General features: G+C 53.8%; 9 protein-coding genes across 9 annotated transcripts; 5 read left to right on the top strand and 4 right to left on the bottom strand.

The window, feature by feature from the left end:
• Nucleotides 1-275: 275 nt before the first annotated feature.
• BO95DRAFT_361550 (DUF4112 domain-containing protein) lies at nt 276-1,196 on the top strand (the record flags this gene model as incomplete). Its single annotated transcript, XM_025582529.1, has 3 exons — nt 276-350; nt 423-637; nt 701-1,196. The coding sequence occupies 3 exons, from the start codon at nt 276-278 to the stop codon at nt 1,194-1,196; spliced, it is 786 nt and encodes a 261-aa protein (XP_025442882.1).
• A 121-nt stretch (nt 1,197-1,317) lies between these two features.
• On the bottom strand, nt 1,318-2,569 carry BO95DRAFT_387990 (uncharacterized protein; the record flags this gene model as incomplete). Its single annotated transcript, XM_025583547.1, has 2 exons — nt 2,426-2,569; nt 1,318-2,350 (listed from the first exon to the last, which is right to left on the bottom strand). The coding sequence occupies exons 1-2, from the start codon at nt 2,509-2,511 to the stop codon at nt 1,318-1,320; spliced, it is 1,119 nt and encodes a 372-aa protein (XP_025442881.1). The 5' UTR covers nt 2,512-2,569.
• Nucleotides 2,570-2,727: 158 nt separating this feature from the next.
• BO95DRAFT_442233 (putative integral membrane protein (Ptm1)) lies at nt 2,728-5,181 on the top strand. The gene is made up of 7 exons (XM_025586378.1): nt 2,728-3,035; nt 3,098-3,295; nt 3,354-3,679; nt 3,735-3,775; nt 3,823-3,897; nt 3,949-4,559; nt 4,612-5,181. The coding sequence occupies exons 2-7, from the start codon at nt 3,134-3,136 to the stop codon at nt 4,888-4,890; spliced, it is 1,494 nt and encodes a 497-aa protein (XP_025442880.1). The 5' UTR covers nt 2,728-3,035; nt 3,098-3,133; the 3' UTR covers nt 4,891-5,181.
• Nucleotides 5,182-5,428: 247 nt separating this feature from the next.
• On the top strand, nt 5,429-7,435 carry BO95DRAFT_442232 (uncharacterized protein). Its single transcript, XM_025586377.1, has one exon. It carries the CDS (start codon nt 5,728-5,730, stop codon nt 7,396-7,398), a length of 1,671 nt encoding a protein of 556 aa, XP_025442879.1. The 5' UTR covers nt 5,429-5,727; the 3' UTR covers nt 7,399-7,435.
• Nucleotides 7,436-7,581: 146 nt separating this feature from the next.
• BO95DRAFT_361651 (WD-repeat containing protein SWD2) lies at nt 7,582-8,810 on the bottom strand (the record flags this gene model as incomplete). Its single annotated transcript, XM_025582534.1, has 3 exons — nt 7,582-8,360; nt 8,413-8,638; nt 8,703-8,810. 3 exons carry the CDS (start codon nt 8,808-8,810, stop codon nt 7,582-7,584), a joined length of 1,113 nt encoding a protein of 370 aa, XP_025442878.1.
• A 399-nt stretch (nt 8,811-9,209) lies between these two features.
• On the top strand, nt 9,210-10,887 carry BO95DRAFT_412382 (putative mitochondrial oxaloacetate transporter (Oac)). The gene is made up of 6 exons (XM_025584239.1): nt 9,210-9,438; nt 9,506-9,580; nt 9,664-9,793; nt 9,851-10,322; nt 10,380-10,525; nt 10,583-10,887. Exons 1-6 carry the CDS (start codon nt 9,422-9,424, stop codon nt 10,673-10,675), a joined length of 933 nt encoding a protein of 310 aa, XP_025442877.1. The 5' UTR covers nt 9,210-9,421; the 3' UTR covers nt 10,676-10,887.
• Nucleotides 10,888-12,249: 1,362 nt separating this feature from the next.
• On the top strand, nt 12,250-14,311 carry BO95DRAFT_387975 (ribonucleotide-diphosphate reductase subunit RNR2). Its single transcript, XM_025583546.1, has 4 exons — nt 12,250-12,403; nt 12,482-12,721; nt 12,837-13,170; nt 13,224-14,311. Exons 1-4 carry the CDS (start codon nt 12,374-12,376, stop codon nt 13,823-13,825), a joined length of 1,206 nt encoding a protein of 401 aa, XP_025442876.1. The 5' UTR covers nt 12,250-12,373; the 3' UTR covers nt 13,826-14,311.
• On the bottom strand, nt 14,006-15,054 carry BO95DRAFT_495035 (SRP9/SRP21 family protein; the record flags this gene model as incomplete). The annotated part of the gene is made up of 3 exons (XM_025590812.1): nt 14,006-14,438; nt 14,535-14,777; nt 14,983-15,054. 3 exons carry the CDS (start codon nt 15,052-15,054, stop codon nt 14,283-14,285), a joined length of 471 nt encoding a protein of 156 aa, XP_025442875.1. The 3' UTR covers nt 14,006-14,282.
• A 325-nt stretch (nt 15,055-15,379) lies between these two features.
• On the bottom strand, nt 15,380-18,737 carry BO95DRAFT_387970 (WD40 repeat domain-containing protein; the record flags this gene model as incomplete). The annotated part of the gene is made up of 5 exons (XM_025583545.1): nt 15,380-17,260; nt 17,314-17,863; nt 18,020-18,183; nt 18,253-18,415; nt 18,502-18,737. The coding sequence occupies 5 exons, from the start codon at nt 18,735-18,737 to the stop codon at nt 15,545-15,547; spliced, it is 2,829 nt and encodes a 942-aa protein (XP_025442874.1). The 3' UTR covers nt 15,380-15,544.
• Nucleotides 18,738-18,837: the final 100 nt, after the last annotated feature.

Genomic DNA, 18,837 nt, shown 5'->3' with positions numbered 1-18,837 from the left:
CGTCGGAGGTTGCTCGTGCCTCGCGTCGATCGACGTTGAAGTCAATGACTGGTTACAACAAGCTTTTTAAACCTGCTGACCTCCTTCTTCAGCTGAGCATGATAGCACGTCGAGGAAAATTTCACAAGAGCGAAATTGTGTCTGTGCGGGTCATTGTATAAAAGAATATTCACAAATAACCCGAGACACCCTCTGCTGGCAGACCTTCTAGGTTTTGCAACCAAGACTCCCCTACACAGACTTTTCTGGGAAATTAAAAGAAACAACCACGAGATATGACGACTAAGATTGCATCGCTTGTTGGCAAAAGGATCTTAGGCGAAACGGCCAGAAACCACTTTGGCCAGGAGGTAAATATCCTTCTCTACTTGCACCAAAAACTCTATCACAGCCCATGAGCTAACAAGCTTGCGGCTTGGCAGGATCCATACTTCGAAGAAGTCCCCGCCTCCCGCCTAGGACGAGCCTTTGGCAAAAAGACACAGAAGAGGCGGAAAGCGATACCGCCGGGATTATCAGACCACGACCAGAAAGTCCTGACGCAAGTCAAGAGAAGAGCATATCGACTAGACTATAGTCTTTTCAATTTGTGCGGGATAAGGTTTGGATGGGGAAGTGTGATTGGGCTAATTCCTTTGTGAGTCCTTTCGGTGATGACACCGAAGCTGACAGGCAGAAACTAACGCGCCGAGTACACTAGTGCCGGAGATGCTGCCGATGCAGCACTCGCCTTGATGGTCGTTCGGACCTGCGAGGGCATCGATGGAGGTCTTCCGGCAAGCCTGCGCATGATGATGATGATCAATGTGGTGATCGATTTCTTCATAGGACTTGTGCCGTTCGTGGGTGACATCGCAGATGCCGTCTACAAGTGCAACACAAGGAATGCCGTGCTCCTAGAGAAGCATCTGCGAGAGAAAGGGGCCAAGGCGCTCTCAAAGCATGGCGGAAGACACGATGCACCCGAAGACGCCAGTCTCCCCGAAGAATTCGACCGATACGACAAGAGCGCCATAGAGGAACCGAGGAGACATCGGAGCAGGAAGCACTCTAGGACTGACGGTCCCGCGGTGCCCGAACCAGCAAGACATCCACAAAGGAATCGGTCGCAGAGAAGATGGTTTGGCGGCGCAGCCCCCGGCGATGACGATCTCGAAAGAGGCGTCGTCGACAACACGCGATCCGCTAGGCGCTGAGAATGAGCCGCGTGCTAGCCCGCATGAAGGATACAGAGAGAGACTGAAATCCCATATTCGCAAGATTAGTATAATGTTAGATATCGCGCACAATCATATTTAATGTCTGCACTGCCAACTCTTAGCAGCTTAGATCAGGTCGAGATCGAGCACATGCATAGCATATCTGGGAAGATAAGCTGTCCGAGTGCTGGCCTGTGGCCTGTGGTGATGTCGCATTCGTCTTGAACATGAGAGCTCCGCAAAGGCTGCATTGCTGTTCGGCCGGGGAAGCGCTGGGAGACTGTAGTTTGCTTGCTGTTCTGGTCACATTCAACATCACACCAGGGTACTTCTCACCCTGCGTGAGCACGTAACGAACCATCAGCTCGTCGATTGACAGGTTCTTCGTGAGCGTGTTCTCCGAAACCGTTTGATGGGGAATAATGAGATCAGAAAGTTCTGGGATGAAGCTAGCATAGTTGCGCAATTCAACAGTGAACAGGTCCCGAAGAGGAAAGTTGTACTCGAGTCCGGATGGAGATATCCCATCGCAGACCTGCCAGGTCACCGCGGAGCCGCGGCCCTTTGCAACATTCGCAAGAGTCTTGGCAGCCAACTTGCTGTCCGAATCTCCCCATACTATGCCTCGGCACTCCATTTTCTTTGCGAATGCGACGATAAGTCGATTGATAAGGATGTTGTCGACGTCCGCTTTGGAGGTTGCGCTTGTGATCGACGAGCGAAAAGCTTCAAGGCGCTCCTGGTTCGACAATGAAGTTTGATCCTCGAAATTCGCGTGCGCATACAGTGACATGACTTCGCTAATGCTGGGGTCGTAATCAAAAATGCTGTGGAAAGGAACAGTCGTGAAGGAGCAGTGAGGGAATCGCTTCTCGGCCAGACTGAAGGCTTCATTGTGCGGAGGAATCGAAGGGTTTATGGTTGACGGATCGATGGTTAGGACGAGAAGCTCATATCCCTTGGGGCCATGCGGCTTGAGTCGCATGGTTTCGACTTGTTCATGCAACATGTGCAGCATGACTGTAGATGACAGGCCGTAGGAGAGAGGAAGTAAGAGTTTGCAGGGCCCATCCTGGGGCATATTCCTCCTAAGGCGATAGTTCTCCGTGCGTTTGAAGGGCTTGTACTTGACAAAGCGTATATAGCAGTCCCTAGAAGAGGGGCACTTTCTGTCAGTCACTGCGGGCGGCGCCACTCCCAAACCAGATGCGATCCAGAAGACTTACTGGCAGACATGACGGCTGCGCAGAATGAAGGCGGGTTGCGCCTCGCGGCAATTCATGCAGCGATCTGGAATCTCCTTGCCTGGCATGTTGTAAAATTGTTTAGCCTAGTGAGTGAGTGAGACGATCGGGTTCAAATGTGGCGATTGATTGACAAGCAAGCAAGCAAAGCAGGGCAGCGGGAAGCCGATTGGGAAAACCTAGGCAGAAATTCTTCAGTGGCAGCACCACGGGCTTAGATAATCCTCAATCGGCGGGACCGTCAACACGCGCGGCTTCCCCGGTTTCAGGTTGTAGCCACGAATTCGTGCGATCGCTGGACAGTACACATTCTCTCCGAAAGCTATACGCAACCAACTGTCGGTTGTCCTTGGGAGTCTTTCTTTCTCCCTCTCTCTTGATTTCTGACAGTCTGCCTTCTTCACACACCCTTGTACCTTCATATGCTTTAAACCCGTACCCCATCTTCTGCGCTCGGCGAATCCGGAGCTCTGTGTATTGGCAGTAACCCACCGGTTAGCTCCTATTTATGGTCAGAATGAGAGGGTGGCTTCAGACTCTCGGCTTGACAGCCTTATTTGCGGGACATGTTCTTGCCAATGAAGTTGCATTGGTGCGTTTGTCCTCGTCCTACACAGTCTCCATCGCTCACCTTTGACATTGGCTGCTTTCTAGACACAAGATGAAGCCAGTCGGCAGCGATGCTCGGGAATGTACAGCCGCAAAGCATGGGGTGGAAGCGTAGACCCCTTTATCCTGACGAAGTTTGTCCAAGACTCGAGTGCTGGCGACAGTGATCCCATTGTCAGCCTGGTGATTTTCGAATGGACTGATGAGAACCTCATCGGGCGGCCTGTGCCCGGCGACTCCGATGTATGTCTCGAGGAGTGGCTTTCGAGTGAATATCCTCTGATCAACCAATGCTTTCTAGGTGATCGAAACTATCTGCGACGAAGCCAGTGTTCAAGCAGATCTGTGCAAGGAAGATCAGATTGGCTCGTTTATCCTCGCTGCGAACGCTACCGAAGCCGCCAAGTTCTCCATCATCACTCAAGCCGTGCATCTCAACAATCCGACCGCCATCAATTATCCGATCAAAAAGACCGGCTTCTATTGTGTGAGCACATACGGATACTCCGGAACCGACTACAAGGCCGTTGTGGAATTCAGGAATTCGTATGGAGAGCTCCCAGCGGCACAAATTGCAAAGCTGCCGTTCTATGGTGGCCTAACCATTGTCTATGCTGTGGTCGGCGCGTATGTTCATCGACACTATATCCTTATTGAGGCAATCAGCTGATGATGACGACAGGTTCTGGGCTTTTCTCTATGTGCAGAATCGTCACGATATCTGTAAGTCAACATCTGCCCGGGAGTCGAACTTGACTGACATAGGATAGTGCCCGTGCAAAATTACATCACTGCGATCTTGGTCTTCTTGATCGTCGAGCAGGCGATGACCTGGGGATTCTATGGTATGCCGGATCGAATCCCATATATTGCGATGCTTCTCTAATCTTGAACAGAATATCAAAATGTGCACGGCTTGAATGCCGGCGCGAAAGCGTTGATGGTCATAGTAGCCGTTCTAAATGCAGGCCGCAACTCCTTTTCATTCTTCCTCCTTCTCATCGTGTGCATGGGATACGGCGTTGTCAAACCTTCGCTCGGACGAACTATGATCTATGTCCGCGTTCTCGCCATCACCCATTTCGTCTTCGCTGTGATCTATGCTGTTGCAAGTTTATCTATCACTCCCGACAGCGCCGGTCCACTAGTTTTGCTCATTGTCCTGCCACTTGCGGGAACATTGACTGCTTTCTACGTCTGGACATTGAACTCACTGAACGCCACCATGAAGGATTTGATCGACCGCAAGCAGAAAGTGAAGGCCATGATGTACAAGAAACTGTGGTGGTGCATCCTTGGTAGCATCATCGTGATTTTCGGCTTCTTCTTCCTCAACTCGATCAACTTTGCTGGACACAGTGAAGCCAGCTTTGTTCCTGAGCACTGGAAGACCAGATGGTTCGTCTTGGATGGTTGGCTCAACATTGTCTATCTCTTTGACATTGCGTTCGTCGCCTACCTGTGGCGACCCACTGCGAACAACCGCCGCTTTGCGATGAGTGATGAGGTAAGTCTCCTGTGTGCGGAGTGTCAAGGATTGTCGCTGACTGAATCTGCAGATTGCCCAAGATGACGATGGTTTCGAGATTCGTTCGTTCGGCAGTGCATTGGATGAGGAAGACGCTCTCGGTGGCCTTGAAGAACACGTCGGCCATGAACAGCGTGGTGACCTGTCGCCTATCCCGCCGAAGCCTGTTCCCTCGGCCTCACGCCCCCGGGAATCTCTGGACGGAGAGACCATCTTCGCAGTTGGCGAAGACGGCGACAGATGGTCGGATGATGAGGACGAGTCATCGCGCAACTCCAGTGAAAGACAGCGTCTTACCGGCAAACACTGAGTGGTCAAACCAGGGTTGCAGGGTAGCTCGTGGCCGCAGTAGGAAGGCGTTATATGTGTGTGGCCGGGGGAGAGTTCCCTGCATCCCGACAACCGTTGCCGTGTAGGATTGGAGGCTCAATTTCGCTTTAATTTGCTTGAAGGCATATCATGGCGTTTGGCTAAGGTGAATTCCCAGTGAGTTTCGTTATTAGCCTTTTTAATTTCTTTTTTCATTGATGAGGGATGAAGTATTTTGTTGTTACATAGTGTATAAAGTGTGTTTGATTCTAGTTCAAAATGAAGACTTGTGCTTTAGGATGTGGTCTATGTTGGAGAAGCTTGATAGGAATGAAAGCCTTACTCAGTAGTAAGGTAGTATAAACCAGCTCCAGCGACAGTCCGGATAGCCTGAATTGGGCACAATGATTGGAATACTAGGCATTCCCCATCGACACGCACCGCGGCTCGCGCTTGGAAAGAGCCAAGCAGCCGTCATCTGCCATGGCCAAGCCTCGAGCAGCTCGCGAGTATTGTCTCACTTCTGCCAACAACCTCACATTTCCAGCCATGACTCAGACATAGATTTCGCTGACCTTCTACCTCCTTCTCTCGACGCCCTCACCGAGTCCCCAAATCCCCTCTTGCCGATAAAATCCTGAGTATACATTGCACCGCAGACCTGAACCCCTCCACCCCGCCGCCGCCGCCGCGGACCTTAATCAGACCCAACCCAAACAACCCCCCCACCAAACCCAATAAACTCACCTCCAACACCCGGGAAAACCACCTACCACGCCAAACCCCCCAACCTCAATCCCCCAAATCGACCAGAGAACCCGAGCCCCAGCCCAACAAAATGGGTGAACTCAACCCCTCCGACCCCTCCTACCAAAGCAGCACCACCACCACCAACAGCAGCAGCAGTACCCTCACCATCTCCACGACCCTCGTCACCCGATGCCGCACCCTCCTCGCCGAACTCACCGCGCTGCAATCGCTCCTCGCGCAGACGCAACGCAACCCGCAGATCGTGGAAGTGCGGTCGCTGCGCTCGAGCGTGCTCTCCGAGCTGCGCATGCTGGAGAAGCTCGATGCGCAGGTGCAGGAAGCTACAGCAGCAGCAGCAGCAGCAGCACCGGAACATGATGATGCAGGCGCAAAGCATGGCGACGGCGACGACGAGGTGCGGGCGCGGTTGACGCATGCGTTGAGGTCGTCGAATCTGCCGTTCTACGAGGCGGTGTGGGCGATTGCGAAGGGGTCGTGTTCGGGGTTGGTGGCGTTTGGGAAGCGGTTTTATTGGGGTGGTGAGGTTGATAATTCGGGCAAGGGGACGGGGATAAGTCATGATGGGGCCGGGGAGCAGAAACAAAAGAAAAGGAGCAGCAAGGATAAGAAGAAGAGTGTGTTTGTGGACATTGTGGCGGAGGATGGGGATGAGTGGGTGAAGGTGTCGACCATCTCGGAGACGAGGTTGTTGTTTGAGATGGCGAAGAAAGGGTGGGAGGCGGATGATTCGGAGGATGAGGCTCCGAGGACGGTGCTGCGGAATCATGAGAATGGGACGGGGACAGATGATGAGGACGAGGATGATGATGATGATGATGATGATGAGATCGAGCTGGTCAAGCTAGCTAGTGATATGAGGAAAGCGGCTGATGTTACGAGGGTCAGGTATAGAACGCCGCGTCTGCGGTTCGTCATTCCTAAGATAGAGGAAGGCTCGAGTCCCGAGATCGATGGTCTGCTGAAGGTCATACGTGGGTATGGGATCGATGTGACTTGTGGGGAGAATGTATATTCTTCGCAAAGCGAGACCACGCAGGCTGAAGCGCTGGAGAGGCTGCTCCCTAAGCCCTTCAAGCATTTCACGTCTACTCTAAATATGGACTGTACATTGCTGCTCGCGGCAGTCTCGGACTTGTCGCATTACAAAGATATTTCCACCTCCCCCATTCATCACAAGGCCATCAATCGTCAGATTGAGGTTGAGCACAGCCGCCCACTGCTCCCCACGGAGTTGTGGCCGGCAATGGTAGGCCGTGATCTGGTCTGCACCGAAGAAGCCGCCCAGAGAATGCAGGAAATCGTCAACATCATCGGCACCGAAACTGAGAAGCAGCGGATGAGAATTTTAATGGGTCATGACTCCTTTGCTGAATGTACTCCTGAGGGCCTCAGGGAGGCCTATCAGAAGCTGTCAGATTATGAGATCCCTGCTGAATGGAGACTTCCCGTGGTGACAGTTAATGCGAAACCCACAATAGCTTCTGCGAAGGATCTCGCCAGACTTCCGCCTGTCTATGAAAAGGTCGAGCAGGTGCTATCTGACATCAATCACAGCGTGTTCTTGTACGGGTGGGCTGCCGGTGTGATGACGATATCAAGCAATCGCACGGTGGTCAAACAAATCGAGTCTATTGTCGAGAGGAATAGAGGGACAGACGATAGTCTGGAGGGGCCTTCGATTTGGGTATGCGATACAGCGAGGAGTTTGATAGGGAAAGAGAAGGGCCGCAAAGACTAGATGATTATACCGAAATGCTTTAGACAAATGATCCCACCACATAAATGAAAGAGGAGAGTCATACCGGTCTTCTAGGTGTCCTTCGCTTCGATCCAGGTGCGAGGATTGATAGTGAGAATGGCCTGTCATAATGATGCCTCGCAAAGGGCACACCGGCTGGCCGTTGTCAGTCATCAGAGACATTTACTTTTCTGATGGTCTGGAGCTGTCTTCTGGGAGCCAGAACACAATCTCCTTGTCAGCGGAAGCCAGCATGTTATAGCGGGGGTTGTATTCCACCAATGCAACTCGACCACGGTGAGGCAGCTTCGTCATTGGCTGCAGTAAGCCATTGGCATCAGGGGTCTGCTGCAAGTCCCACACCAGCACATCCGGTTGATCTCCAGATCCCCCGATCACATATCGCCCGTCTGGCGAGAAGCATGCATCACCCTGTCCAAGAGGCTTCCCGGTTGTGGAAACAGGCGCAGCGCGACCCGGGGATCCAGCCCTACCAACCAAGAATGCTTTCACGGAACCCTCAAAGGCATCGAGGATGAAATGCCCATGATAATCGGTACCCACAAGCAGGTATTTCCCGTCATTCGAGAACTCAAGTCGGGTCCATGCCCTGCCGCGCGTTGACGGCGTGTATCGTTCCTCGTGAGGGGCAAGATCGAAGGTGGAGAAGGGGGACTTGTCGTAATTACGGTAATCGTAAAGCAGAACGGAGGAAGTAGACTGCGAAGCAACCGCAATGACCGATGCGGATGGGTCAAAGGCAACGAGGTAAGGTGTTGCGAGTTTCAGCCTACCCTGGGCGTTTCGGGAGCCGAGATCCCAGAGGGCGATCGTGTCGTCCTTGGAGCACGATATGAAGGAGTCACCGCCAGGGGACAGAGCCAAACACGTCACCTTATCAGTATGACCGGAGAAATATCGCACGTAGCCTTCATTGTGTAGGTCGAGCAATCGCAGCGAATCTGGAAGGATAAGTACAGATCAAAACACGAGACACCGTGCTAAGAGACGTACCGTCGACTTTGGTGCTAGCATGCAGAACTTGACGAGAATGGTGTGTGAAGCGCGCCAGATGAGCCCCATACTTCTTGCTGGGAACGGACTTTGTAGACTTGCCCTCCTTGATGTCGAAGACTTGAATGGTGTCGTCGTCACCGGAAGCCACCAAGTAGTCACCCTGATCATCGAAATCCAACGACGTCACATAAGTCGCAGTGTCTTGCTTCGGGGGGCGGAAGGCCTATGACAACGAGAATGCATTAGAGAAGCAGCGCGTACAGTTATAGCTAGCTCTTATCACTCACCTTGGTCGGGCGAAAGCTACGAATGATGTCTGACACTTTTTGAGTCTGGACCATCGGCTGCTGCGTCTGCTGCTGCTGCGCCGCGGGTGTGGATTGTACATCCGACATGCTTGCGATTAGGTGAGCAACGATCGCGTTGTTGACAAGATACAAGGAAGAAAGCCTATTTTGAATATGGGACACAAGCAGAACTGTGCGCGCCTGTAGCTTGTATCGTCTCACGCTGAGGTGCTCTGAATAGAGCTTTATCGGAATTGCAGTGGTAAACACGCCTTCCCCAGCCTGTTTGCTCGCGTTTGAAGCTCTCCCGAAATAACATTGTTCCGCCCCGCCGGCTATAATCGGGGGCTCTTAACAGCTGACCTAAGCAGATCGGCCGATGGTCGGAGGCCCCGTGCGGAAAATGCAGCATGTGGACCAATTGAGAGTCACGGAATCCGAGCCGAACGTCAGAAAGTCGGCCCCCGGCTGGAGAGCTGGCCTGCATGAATTATTCATTTATGTTGGCCTGCAACCCTCCATCGGCTGAATAATGCCTGACCGTGTCACCGACAACTGAACATCTTACTCTCCAAATCTCACGCCTCGCCTTCTCCGGATCTTCTTGCCTGTTGTACAGCTAGACAATTCCGCCTTCTTACCACGGTTCAGATCCCAGCATTTTACGCGCAAAGGACAGTTGACTCTGCTCCGCTAGCGGAGACGATCCTTGAGCCGCCATGTCGACGACGACGGGGTTTGTCGCACCCATATCGAAGTTGTCATTTTCGCGATCGCGCTGACTCGATCGACTTTCTATCCAGAGCTTTCCTTGCAGGAGGTGTTGCAGCATGTGGTGCGGTCACAGTAACTCACAGCTTTGAGACTGTCAAGATCCGGTATGATTGCATCCATGCGCTCCTGTCCTCACTTGCCAGCCGGCGCTCCCCAAGACACAGAGCTAACTTGATGGATATCCTAGTTTACAATTGCAAGGAGAGTTGCAATCCAAGACCGACGCGGTCAAGAAATACCGAGGTGTATTTCACGGTGTCAAGGTGATCTTGCAGAATGAGGGGCCTCGCGGTCTCTTTCGGGGTATTGGCTCTGCCGTAAGTATCGCCCACGACGAGCAACAGGGTGTCGCATCGGACTAATGCGCTTCTCAGTATATCTACCAAGTCTTGTTGAACGGGTGCCGTCTCGGATTCTACGAACCTCTGCGCGGGGGCATCACAAATGCGATCTACAAAGACAGCCAGGTCCAGTCTCTGGGAATCAACGTCTTCGCGGGTGCCACGTCAGGCATCATCGGCGCCGCAGCTGGCTCGCCATTCTTCCTTGTCAAGACCCGTCTACAATCCTTCTCGCCGTTCCTTCCGGTCGGTACACAGCACAACTATCGCAACTCGTTCGACGGTCTGAGCAAGATCTATAAAACCGAGGGAGTGAAGGGATTGTATCGCGGTGTAGGCGCAGCGATGGTGCGCACCGGTTTCGGTAGTTCGGTTCAGCTGCCGACTTACTTCTTCGCCAAGCGTCGCTTGACGAAGCACCTTGGTATGGAAGACGGGCCCGCTCTGCACCTGGCCAGCAGCACGGCTTCCGGCTTCGTGGTTTGCTGTGTCATGCACCCTCCTGGTATGTTTGTCCCATATTGTATTCGCAGCAGCGTGATCAAACTGACTCTTTTTGCAGACACTATTATGTCGAGAATGTACAATCAGACCGGCAACCTGTACAAGGGCGCATTTGATTGCTTGTTCCAGACTATTCGCACTGAAGGCATTCTTGCAATTTATAAGGGATATTTCGCCCATCTTGCCCGTATCCTGCCACACACCGTAAGTCCAGAGCAGAGGGTTTTGAAGTCCGGCAACCAATCGCTAACTGATCTCTAGATCTTGACACTCAGCTTGGCCGAACAGACCAACAAATACATGCGTAGGCTGGAGGACCGGTTCCTCTCTGACTCACTTAAGGCTCGACTCTAAATAATTGGCATTCGTCCAGCGACTTCACCTTACCATTCCTACCTTGCGAAAACATTTATAGAGGCATTTCGGTATATTCAATCAGGGATTACATGGTTGAGTAATGGCATCTGCTTGCTCGGCTTGTTGTGCACATAAGGCGTTTCACCTTGATTAGTCGCGTGATGTTAGATATCATAGACCTCTAAAGAAGATAAATTGAGTTGGTTCAGAAGAGGCAGTCAATCGATACCATTTGCGATAAATCTGTGTGGGCAAGGGGGCAAAGATGGGACGGACACCACAAGCTCCAGGTGAAGGCTAGACACATTGTATTCCTGGTTGGACCCAAGTGGGCCCTTATGTAGCCCAATGTTTAGTTCGTCCCAGTATAGACCAGGATTGTCCGAGATGACATCGTCGTAGCTCGCATGTTGTTCCTGTCGGATCGACAGCCCAAAACGCGACGCGTTGTGCACACACGGATTCCATCGCACGGCATACAGTGTAACTAAAACTGGGTAGATTACAAAGCTTGGTACTTATCCAAGCCAGCTCCAATTGATTGACCCATCCAGAGCACTACAGTTACACAGCACCTTTGAGCAGGCGAGGGTGTGATCCTACGCATCAACAGTCAAAACACGGCGGACGCGTCTCGGACATGTAGGACGTCATCACCGACCGGACGGAAACAGAACTTTGCCCAAAGCCCACTAATTGCGGCCCCAGAGCTCGCCATGGAATCTAGAATATAGCCAGGCTACCGCATTAGGATAGGCAGCGGTGCCGAAGGGGCCCAGAGAAATCCCGTAATTCCGTGGTGGTGGAGCAGGGGGATTTGGGAAACAGACCGGCGCGTCGCGTTCTGTCTGAGCACGGACATGAAAGTTGAGAAAACTTCGCCTCGGATTTACGCCAGTGGGGATCGGCAGCTGAGCTCAGCTTGATTGCTCAGGATGCCGTAAATGCTGCCTAAGCAACTGCAGTCATCTGTAAGGTACAACAGAAGACCGGTGAGGGGTCTAGGCATGGGAGGCGTTCATGGAGACTGCCTAGTCTGCAACACCATGGAATGTCTGATAGACAGCAATCGAGACAGCGAAATTGACAGCAGCACGCATTCAGGAGCGAGGATCGCGATCGATTCAGTTTGATCAGATAAGATAGAGACCAGCATTAAGACCCGAGATGGAATAGCGCGACAAAACACGAACGCGCTAGGGTACGGAGTACAGGCGGCAGAGACGCCGATGGTGGTGAACAGCGCAGTTTGTACCTTTCCAGGAATGTGGAGAGAGCTGTAAAACTTGTTGCAGGCTTGCAGCTGCTGGAACAGTGGAGTTCTAGAGCACCGGAAGGACGACTGGCCGGTGGTCTGACTGGAGCAAAGCAAATGGCTCATGGGTCAGCCGTAGAGCGAAAATGGAATGAAAGACGTGTAGACGCGACGGCATCAACATAATGGGTCCGGATCAAATATGTTCCAGCCAACCTCCCGGCCCCAAGTCGCGCCAAGTCACGTGCGACGTGACTTAGCCCGTCGCGCTAAGGATCACGCTCCTCGTCCCATGCAAGTATTTCTGTCTGCTTGTCCCTCCCCTTCGCAGCTCATTTTCTTTCTCTCCAGTCCATCACGATCAATTGTCTGGTGTGTTGCTGTGTTGCTGTGAACAATTGTCTTCAATTACTTTTCTACTATCTCCTTCCAGCTTCACAATGTCCGCACAACTCACTCCCTCCAAGCAGGTAGGTGATGTCACGTCTTGCCTCCCCATGGACAACGCGTCGACGCGAGCAACCCGACTAATATACCTCGATTAATAGGCTGCTTCCTCGCTTGAGAACCTCAAGATGAGCGACTCTCCCGTCAAGAAGCTCAACTTCCACGCCGCTGGCAAGGAGAACGCTCCCGCCACCACCGACGTCGTCGCCGAGAAGACCCTTGCCGAGAAGCCCGCTGAAGCTCCCAAGGTTGCTCCTGGTATCAAGGAGTTCGAGGCCAACGAGCCTCTTCTGCAGGAGAACCCTCACCGTTTCGTTCTTTTCCCCATCAAATACCACGAGGTCAGTCGACACGTCCCCTACGCGTCACGCGTAAAGTGGAATTTTCCCGCTCTGCCCTCGGGTGCCCCACCCGCGTCGAGACTAGTGCACTAACGTGTCTTTTCGCGTCCTACAGATCTGGCAGATGTACAAGAAGGCCGAGGCCTCTTTCTGGACCGCCGAGGAAATTGATCTCTCCAAGGATCTTCACGACTGGAGCAACCGCCTTAACGATGACGAGCGCTACTTCATTTCTCACGTCCTTGCTTTCTTCGCCGCTTCCGACGGCATTGTCAATGAGAACCTGGTGGAGCGTTTCAGCGGCGAAGTTCAGATCCCCGAAGCTCGTTGCTTCTACGGTTTCCAGATCATGATGGAGAACATCCACTCCGAGACCTACTCTCTCCTCATCGACACCTACATCAAGGAGCCTAAGCAGCGCAACTACCTCTTCGACGCCATTGATAACAGTATGTGCATCGCGCTGGGATTGTGATTGGACGAGAATGCTAACCTGCTGCAGTTCCTTGCATCCGCAAGAAGGCTGATTGGGCGATCCGGTGGATCCAGGACCGCGAATCCACTTTCGCGCAGCGTCTGGTCGCTTTCGCTGCGGTCGAGGGTATCTTCTTCTCCGGCTCTTTCGCCTCTATCTTCTGGCTCAAGAAGCGTGGCCTGATGCCTGGTCTTACCTTCTCCAACGAGTTGATCTCCCGTGACGAGGGTCTCCACACCGACTTCGCGTGCTTGCTCTTCTCCCACCTCAACAACCGCCCCAGCAAGCAGATGGTCGAGGACATCATCGTCGAGGCCGTCGGCATCGAGCAGGAGTTCCTGTCGGACTCTCTCCCCGTTGCCCTGCTCGGCATGAACGCCAAGCTGATGTGCCAGTACATCGAGTTCGTGGCCGATCGCCTGTTGGTGGCTCTTGGTAACAAGAAGTACTACAACTCCACCAACCCCTTCGACTTCATGGAGTCGATCTCCCTGGCCGGCAAGACCAACTTCTTCGAGAAGCGCGTCGGTGACTACCAGAAGGCTGGTGTCATGGCCAGCACGAAGAAGAAGGAGGAGGAGGAGACCAGCGCCTCGGCGGGCGGTCTCAACTTTGACGAGGACTTTTAGAAGAGTGATGCCACGATATACCCGGTTGTCGGCACCAGCCATGGCTACGAATAATTCTTGTTTGGATTTTGTGTTATGAAGCTTTGAGTTTTACACGCATGGGATTGGCGTTGGATGGGCGGATTTCTTTTACACCTTTGTATCTAGCTAGAAATGTACATTGTTGGATAATATTTATGAGTATCACTGGTGAATCGCAGTCAAGGCATTGTAGTTTGTACGAAGTCGTTCTGAATAGAGCCACACCTTAGGACCTATCCTCTGCTCATCTCAATCGGTCCACCTCCACCACAGTAAGTCCAAGGACAGACACAACCATCAACGCGGGTATCTCAATTTCTTCCTTCTTTCCTTGCCACCACACCAGCGAACCCTAGTCCAAACGAGTAAACCATCGCTCTTCAGAAATATCCACATAGACCCCTTATTCTCAGTCCGCAAGCATTGACCGAAAGAATCACCGCTTCCCCTTCCCACCCTTCTTCTTCCCCTTCCCACTTTTACCCCCAGCCCCAGCCCCCGCCGCCGCCGCCGCCGCCGCAGCAGAAACGACCCCCTCACTTGCCCCCTCCCCAACTACTGCAGAAGAAACAGGAGCAGGCACAGACGCATCCTCCATCTCCACATCCCCCGCCCCAGCACCACCAGTTACCGCACCCCCCGCAGCCCCGGCACCCGCACTCCCCAACCCCAACCCCAAGCCCTCCACATCCGCCCCCGCCGCCAACTTGCCCAGCGAGGAGATCAACCGCCCCACCTCGGCGCCCTTGTTGGTCCGGTATTTCAGACAGATGCCGGAGCCGGGGTGGAAGGTCTTGAGGGTCAGGGTGGCTATGCGGGGTTTCTCTTGCGATTGGGGAGTTGGTGATTGCTGGGTTTCTTGGGCGGGTTGTGCGGTTGTGGAGGCGGAGGGGCTGGAGGTGCTGGAGGTGGTCTTGGTCTTGGTCTTGGTCTTGGTGGAGGAGCGGGTGGCGTGGGAGAAGGTGTATTTTGTTGTTATTTTCTGGGGGGTTGGTTATCGTTAGTTGCTGTGGTTGATGAGGGGTTTGGGGTTAGGTCGGGGAGGGAAGGGGAGGGGATAGGATTGAGGTAGGCTTGAGCTTGGTGAGCTGCGGGGGAAGATGGAGAGGGGAGGGATTTGGGGTGTTGTGTCGTACCGCATCAGGATATGCTTGCAGGAGCAGGGCGGATTGCTCCAGGTAGGCTTGGGGGGTGGGGAGGTATGGCATCTTGATTCGGGAGTTCGTGGTCTCGGGATTCCGCGGAGTATTAGATGAGGGGTGAAGTTGAACACAGTAAGGAAATAACGAGATGGGCGTGTTTGAGGTGAAGGTGAAGGTAATTGTGTCACCTGGATGTGCATGCGTGCTGCATTGCGGGTTTTGGTGGATTTGGCACTCCGGAGGTGCTGTTGTTGGCCCGGGCGGTGAGAGTTCGAGGCCGATCTGCCGGCTGCCGGGTTGGAAGCCCCCAAGTACTCGAGCTGCTGGTCCGGGATAGATACAGTAGGTACTGTACCTAGGTACTAGGTAGGTTGCAATCGTGCACATGGCGCTGGTTGATTCAAATCATTCGTCATTCGTCCCTCGTACCTACTGTACAGCGTAGGCTATGTATAGACCATCCATCTATCGTACATACAAAAACATGAACTAATTACATCGAATCCTCTGCAGCATGTCCCGCCCTCTACTAGGTATCCATCTACACGCACCAGAACTATGTGATCGGCTGGGCGCATCGCACGCAAACCAGCCGCTGTCTCCCGTTGCGCCCCTTGGTCGCTCGGAAATTGGTGCCCGCGCAGTTCTCGCACCGGAGCACTTCGCCGTCCTCGCCATCGCCGTTGGACGACCCATAGTCGCTGCTCAAGGCACTCCCCAGGCTCATGTTGCGTTCCCCCGGCACCGCCAGGTGGTTCGGACTGGGCAGCCCGCTGCCGCTGCTGGGCTTGCGCTTCTTTCGCATCGCGAGCGCGTCGCGCGCGATCTTGTTGTAGAACGCGTAGCTTTGTTCGCCCTGCAGCCACAGCGGGTTGTCCTTGTCCTCCCGCTTGACGAACGTGGTCGTCGACGCCGGGGGCGTCTGTTGCCCCTCGATGCCACTGGCGAGAACGCGGGACGTCTCGGCGCTGGACCGACCGCTCTCCATGGACTGTTTGTGGGCCGATTGGGGTGGCGAGGTGGTGAACATCGACCGGGAGTCCGGTCGTGCCGCATTGAACGACGCGCGGCCGGGGCTCGCATACCCTGATGGTCCGTCGCGGATCGACTTGTGCGGGGAGGGACTGCGAGTGCGCGGGGTCCGCATTCCCGACCGACTGTTGCTGGTACCGTGACGAATGACCGAGTTGCGCCATGAAATGATGCGCTCCGATGGCGTCTTGTGTGTGGAATCCTTCCCGGTGGAGGATGCGATGCTGTGGCGGGCCGAGTTGGTGCGCCGGAGAATCTTGCGGGAGATCGTGCTGTGCGCGTCCCAGTTGTCGTACCGCCGTTTCTGGTAGGCACAGTCCTGGCGCAGGACTTGGATCTTGCCGGAGTAATCGGCCACGATCATGATGTTCCCGTCCGGATGGGTCGAACGAGCCAGATACGCCGGCGACTCCTGCTTGCTGGCTCCTGAATTGGGATGCGCCCGCCCGTTCTCCCGGTCTGCCTGGCTGATTAGAGTCACCGGTGGGGGATTGCATACGTCGAAGATCGGATCTTCGGCGAGTCCCAGTGCCTGTTTTGTTTTCGTGGGGGCCATGATGGCGGCTGTAACCATGGCCGAGTGTGTATCGAACACCTCGACGGCCCGCTTATCGGAGTCCTTCTCGATCGATTCTACCGGCCATAAATACGTCCGGCGATCTTCGCTGCCGCAGATGATATGTTTTCCATCATTGCTGAAAGACGCGCGGATCTGGCTGCAGGTATTCTCATTGCCGCGAAACTTGGCCTCTAGCGTCCTGTCGCGAAAGTTGTACAGCCGTATCCGGGAGTCGTTGCTGGTGATCAAAAGCTTGACCTCGCCATTGGGGTCGTTGCATGGCAAGGTCATAGTATCGATACCAGTAATTTTGCTGCCTTTGGCGTTGCGACCACGTGCAGAACGCACATGAATCTGTCCAACGGCCTTTAATCCATCTGTTTCGTATATATTACACAGCCCGTTGAGGCTTCCAGCGATGGAGTGCCGTCCATCAGGTGTAAAGGCAACGGCCGTGATCATATCGGGGACGGTCGCCACAAACGCCACACTCTTATCCGGGATACTCCATAGCCGCAGTTTGGTGTCCAGTGATCCTGCCAGGAAAAACCGATCATCTCGCGGGTGAAATTGGATCGATGTAACAAAGTCGCTATGCTTGAAGCAGCATAAGCACTCGGGTCGGCTCACATGCCAGAGTCGGACCGTCTTGTCCATTGACGAAGAGAGCAAGAAGTTGTTCTAGAAGTCTGCGTTAGCACCGATTCAAACTTGGACAAGCCAGTGAAAAGTACCTTGCTCCAGCTGAGATCCAGTACGCTTCCCGTATGGCCTTCGTAGACTTGGACCGGACGAGACTTGAATACTTGCGCGTTCAACCGGGGCGGACCATCATCACTATCGGATGCCGGATCGGCTGGGTCGCGGTCCTCGGGGGAGCCAACGACTTGCCAGACACGCACTTTCTTGTCTTGACCAGCAGCTGCCAGGTATTTGCCATCATTGGAGAACACGAGCGCCCAGATCGCCTTGCCCGTGCTGGCCTCGTTTGGTACTCCTGTGAACGACACGGAGTCATCCTTGTCCGAGCCACCCGCAGCACCGGTTGCGCCCTCGAGCTCTTGCGCCACGAAGACTCGACTGAATGTCTTTTCCTTCTTGTTATGTGCTCTTACGCGGATGTATTTGGGAGGAGGTGGGAATCGAGGGAAGAACCCGATCGGCTGCGAAGCGGCGTCGGTATCCATGCGAGTTGTTTCGGGCTCCGAGACATCATCCTCGTCATTTATATATTGATCCTTCTTTTTTCCGGGTATGATACGACTCAGGAAAGAAACACCCTTCCTATATAACGGGAAGATCAGACGATCAGCGAGCTTGTTCCGTCAGGTCCGAAGGGGGGAAAAAGCAATGTGAGCCGCATGGCGATAATGCGGGGTAAAGGGTCTGGCTTTAACAACAACAACAACGACAACGGGAAAAAAAAGGGTTCGTACTCACTTCTTCTCCTTGGACGCCTTTGGGTGCATATTCGCATCGCCCCGGTTTGAGCCATGGTCTAAGGAGCCACGATGATCGCCTCCGCCCGCTTCCGCTTCGTATGAGGCCCTACCCAATAGCTTCAAGGGGATAGACTTGTGGGTGTTGGTGCGCTTGATGATATGCTATCGGGAACGCACGGTCAATCAGTCACCTAGACATCTAGACCACGGAAACAAGCGCGTCAGCCTTACTTGTGATAACGGATCGATGGCGCTCGAGTCGGTAGTCGATTGGAAGACGGATGGGGACGAGGCGGTGTTTTTCACGGAACCATTGCTTGGGTACTGCAAGGTATGAGAATTTCGTTTGCCATCTTGTAGGGGTCCGTTCGAGGCTGAAGCAAAGTCCGAGGGACTCGAAGCTAAAAGTAGGGAGGGGGAGCCCGAGTCAGCAGCTGATCGATGGTGGTGATATCTTGTCTCGTGACCGAGTGGACGGACTTACCGATCGGAAAGGTTTGCGACGAGCGGATCAGGCTGGGTTTGGAGGCATTGGGACTCTGATCGCTGCGATTGAGCACCGTGGGGCTATTGCTCGTGTTTGTTGTGCTGGTGGTGGAGGTCTCGTGGATAGGAATGGAGGAAGAGGAAGATGCGGTGCTGGTGACGATCGCGGGGACTGTCAACGCCCGCGAAACCGCAGGCCCTCCTCGGTCTGGTCGCATTCCCTCCGCCATGATCCGGGTCTCGCCGGGAGCGGCGCATGAGAATTCCAGGAAACGGTCGAAGGAATTTGACTTCGGGATGAGAAGAAAAGTAAGGGAGAATGTAGTCTAG

The sequence above is a fragment of the Aspergillus brunneoviolaceus genome (assembly GCF_003184695.1).
Source record: "Aspergillus brunneoviolaceus CBS 621.78 unplaced genomic scaffold BO95scaffold_29, whole genome shotgun sequence".
Classification (NCBI taxonomy): Eukaryota; Fungi; Ascomycota; class Eurotiomycetes; order Eurotiales; family Aspergillaceae; genus Aspergillus; species Aspergillus brunneoviolaceus.
The sequence above is the reverse complement of the archived record's forward strand: the minus strand, read 5'-3'. Positions and strand labels throughout refer to the sequence as shown.